The sequence below is a fragment of the Sphaeroforma arctica genome (genome assembly GCF_001186125.1).
Source record: "Sphaeroforma arctica JP610 unplaced genomic scaffold supercont1.211, whole genome shotgun sequence".
NCBI lineage: Eukaryota > Ichthyosporea > Ichthyophonida > Sphaeroforma > Sphaeroforma arctica.
In genome coordinates this window covers 13,397-16,370 of record NW_014040347.1, presented here as the reverse complement: position 1 = coordinate 16,370, position 2,974 = coordinate 13,397, and the positions used below count along the sequence as shown (strand labels likewise).

At 41.1% G+C, this 2,974-nt stretch overlaps 2 protein-coding genes across 2 annotated transcripts; both read left to right on the top strand.

Annotated features, from left to right (window-relative positions):
* Window positions 1–555: 555 nt before the first annotated feature.
* Window positions 556–1,122, top strand: SARC_03933 (hypothetical protein; the record flags this gene model as incomplete). The annotated part of the gene is made up of 1 exon (XM_014302253.1): window positions 556–1,122. One exon carries the CDS (start codon window positions 556–558, stop codon window positions 1,120–1,122), a length of 567 nt encoding a protein of 188 aa, XP_014157728.1.
* A 946-nt stretch (window positions 1,123–2,068) lies between these two features.
* On the top strand, window positions 2,069–2,835 carry SARC_03932 (hypothetical protein). Its single transcript, XM_014302252.1, has one exon. It carries the CDS (start codon window positions 2,224–2,226, stop codon window positions 2,716–2,718), a length of 495 nt encoding a protein of 164 aa, XP_014157727.1. The 5' UTR covers window positions 2,069–2,223; the 3' UTR covers window positions 2,719–2,835.
* The last annotated feature ends 139 nt before the right edge of the window (window positions 2,836–2,974 follow it).

Below are 2,974 nucleotides of genomic sequence, written 5' to 3'. Positions count from 1 at the left end.
TAGTGTACACGCCTTGACCAATTTCCATGCTACCCACATATATGCCCTTTAATATGATTTAAACAGCAGAGGAACCTGATATCCGTAAAATTATAGTAATTTCATATTTGCTTCTGTGGCCTATCTCCGTTTACAACCACAGTCCGTAGGCCGTGTGATGATACTTTCTCTCTGTGCTGTAAACTGTGAGTTGATACAGCAAAAATGGGACATAAGACAGTAAAATAATGTTTAGTATCCATTGGTTTTTAGACATCACGGAGGGTGTGTTGTACACGTGTGTGGGGTTGTGCGGATATCATTCGAGTTCAAGTTTGTCAATGAGAACTACAAAATCTTTGAGTGTCGGACCGAAAACATCACTCAAGTAATACTATTTATTACATGATATTTGACAAAAAAAAATCGAGGCGCAATTTTTGCGCTATCATCAACTGTCGCTGATTGTGAGCAAGTCATCGTGGTATACATTGATATCCCCAAGTCAATGATTAGGCAGATACTAGTAGGCGTTGTCTTGATACACGTTCTTGCGTATACAAACTATTATCGAGCATGTACAGACTAACCAACGTAATCGTGTCGCTGGTTTTGACATTATACACCACTGCTTCTGCTGCCTACGGTGTGTTCTCAACTTCATGGTGGACTGGGCCTGGTAATTATCAGATCGGCATAGCCACCAACTGCGCACAAACTTACAACGCAACTGTTGTAGATTCGAACGCCGTGCAATTCTGCACAGACTTTCAGTGGGATGCGTATGCGAAAATGGAAGAGACGGCAATGGCCGGTTTACTTATAGTGGCCGCGATATTGGGACTGATATGTCTGTTCATGATGGTGATGAATATTTGGATGGAATGTTGTTGCAAGTTCAAAGCTCCACCTGTCGTGAGTCTTGTGCTCACCGCCCAGGCCCAGTTGCTTCTTGCACCCTGTATCATCATGGCAATTTACTATAATTTCACGTACCCAAAATGGACAGACTCCTTGGGGTTGGCTTATATCCTAGTAATCGTGGCCATACCAATGGCATTCGTATCGGCATTCCTGATCAAAAGACACCGAACAAAGACGGTGTTTCTTGAAGCGGAAGGCTATGAGGGTAAAACCTACTAAACTTTACTCACAATCTGATATCAGACTATTACTGCGCACTGGAGCGAGATTACAAAACGCCACCAACATCTCAATTTAAGCCCGTCATACATGTAAACAATCAAGATAAAGGTGCAGGCGATACATATTCATACACTTCGGATCTCTCGAAAAAAACCTGGTTATTTCAAATATGATTTACATGCTCAAATAATTCAGCAGCAGGACTAAAAATAGAAAACTACGATCTGTAACTGTTTGCAATAAAGGATAGGCAGGCTGTACTCGACACCTGTTTCTTCGGAGCATATAGCTATCAAATTTTGCACGTTATCGACCAAGTTGTCCAACTTTCTCAAAAGCTACAATATATCTACAATGTGACTGATAGGCATGCATTTTCTCTACACGTTTGTAGGTCAATCCGCACATATTCATTAGCTGGTCCGCGTTCTTGCTCTACTCGTTGTGCAATTGAGTGCTCCATTCTGACAATCTGATCATATACAACCGAGATCCCCTTTTGAGGGGTGTGAGGGCTCAAAGTGTGGGTCATTGAAGATTAATACAGATGACCTATCTCTTCAACTGTTAGACTCTGACCTGATACAGACATGGGACAAGTTCGCATGTTCAAAATTGTATGCCTTTCTCCCTCTACTAGAGAGTAAATGTCTAAAATCCGAATTCACGATGATATAGTATATATATATATATACATATATATACTACATATTTCATGGCCTTCTAAATTGAACACATATTTATTAACATCAAACATACATTAAGTTAGTAAGAATTGGGATCGAATCGCGATAATTTTGAGAATCTCAAATATTGTATAACAATTAACAGACATAGATCAAATAACGATAGCAGTCAGTCTTCTGATTGGCTAAAATAGGCTGCGCGTACTCTCTAAAAACGCGAGTGCACTGTGCCGAGTGCCAGTATTCATTTTTGGACGAGAAGTGCCACCACCTACTGAATAGCACACTTTGCACATGGTCTCTAGAAGATACAACCAGCAAACAGCTATACTTCACGAAAACCTTTAATCAGAATTGCAGATATGTCAATTGGTAGGTCTGTCACAACCGATACCTAGCCGTTTACCAGGTTATGAGTGCCACACAGAGTGCAGAGTCAGCCATGGACTATCTCCTGGCTCAAATCAAGCCTCGGGTCACTCGGGATACATACTATGCGCTGTACGATTACAAGATCATGGTTATATATTCCATCAATATGGTTAGTGAAACTACCAGGATGTTGGCGTTACTATACTATTCCACTGCATGCCGTGAGCTGGAGATCTTTCGAGAGGATCCGGTGTACGGGATTCAACGAATCGCATCGAGGATACGTAAACTTTGGATAGATATAGCTGCGTATGCACTGGTATTTGTAAGGCTGTGCTTCAGAACTTTCTGTAGAATCGTTCGAGATAGATGTACAGATAAATATCCTAAACCCGGCAGCTTTACAGAGCTTATCGCAGTCATCCGGGATGTGATAGTTCTATTCGTAGCTGAGGTGCTTGTGCGCATGCGAACGCTTGCCCCGAGCACATCCTGGAAGACGCATCAGTGCGATGATAGACAATCGTCATATTGAAAGAAACCAACAGGAGAGGATACTTACACGAGTGGAAGATATTCGATGCATGGCTCTTGGTGTGCTTAGAGCCAATGCACACAGGAAGTAAAGTAGCAACATGCAACTTGCATGTTTATTCTCATCATTGAAATTTACTGATCTAGTAGCAAATCAACAAGTATTGCAAGAGTACGAATGTGCATCTTATTATGCATTCGTGTAATGTATGTATATGTACTATATATACTATACATACTGTATATATACATACATG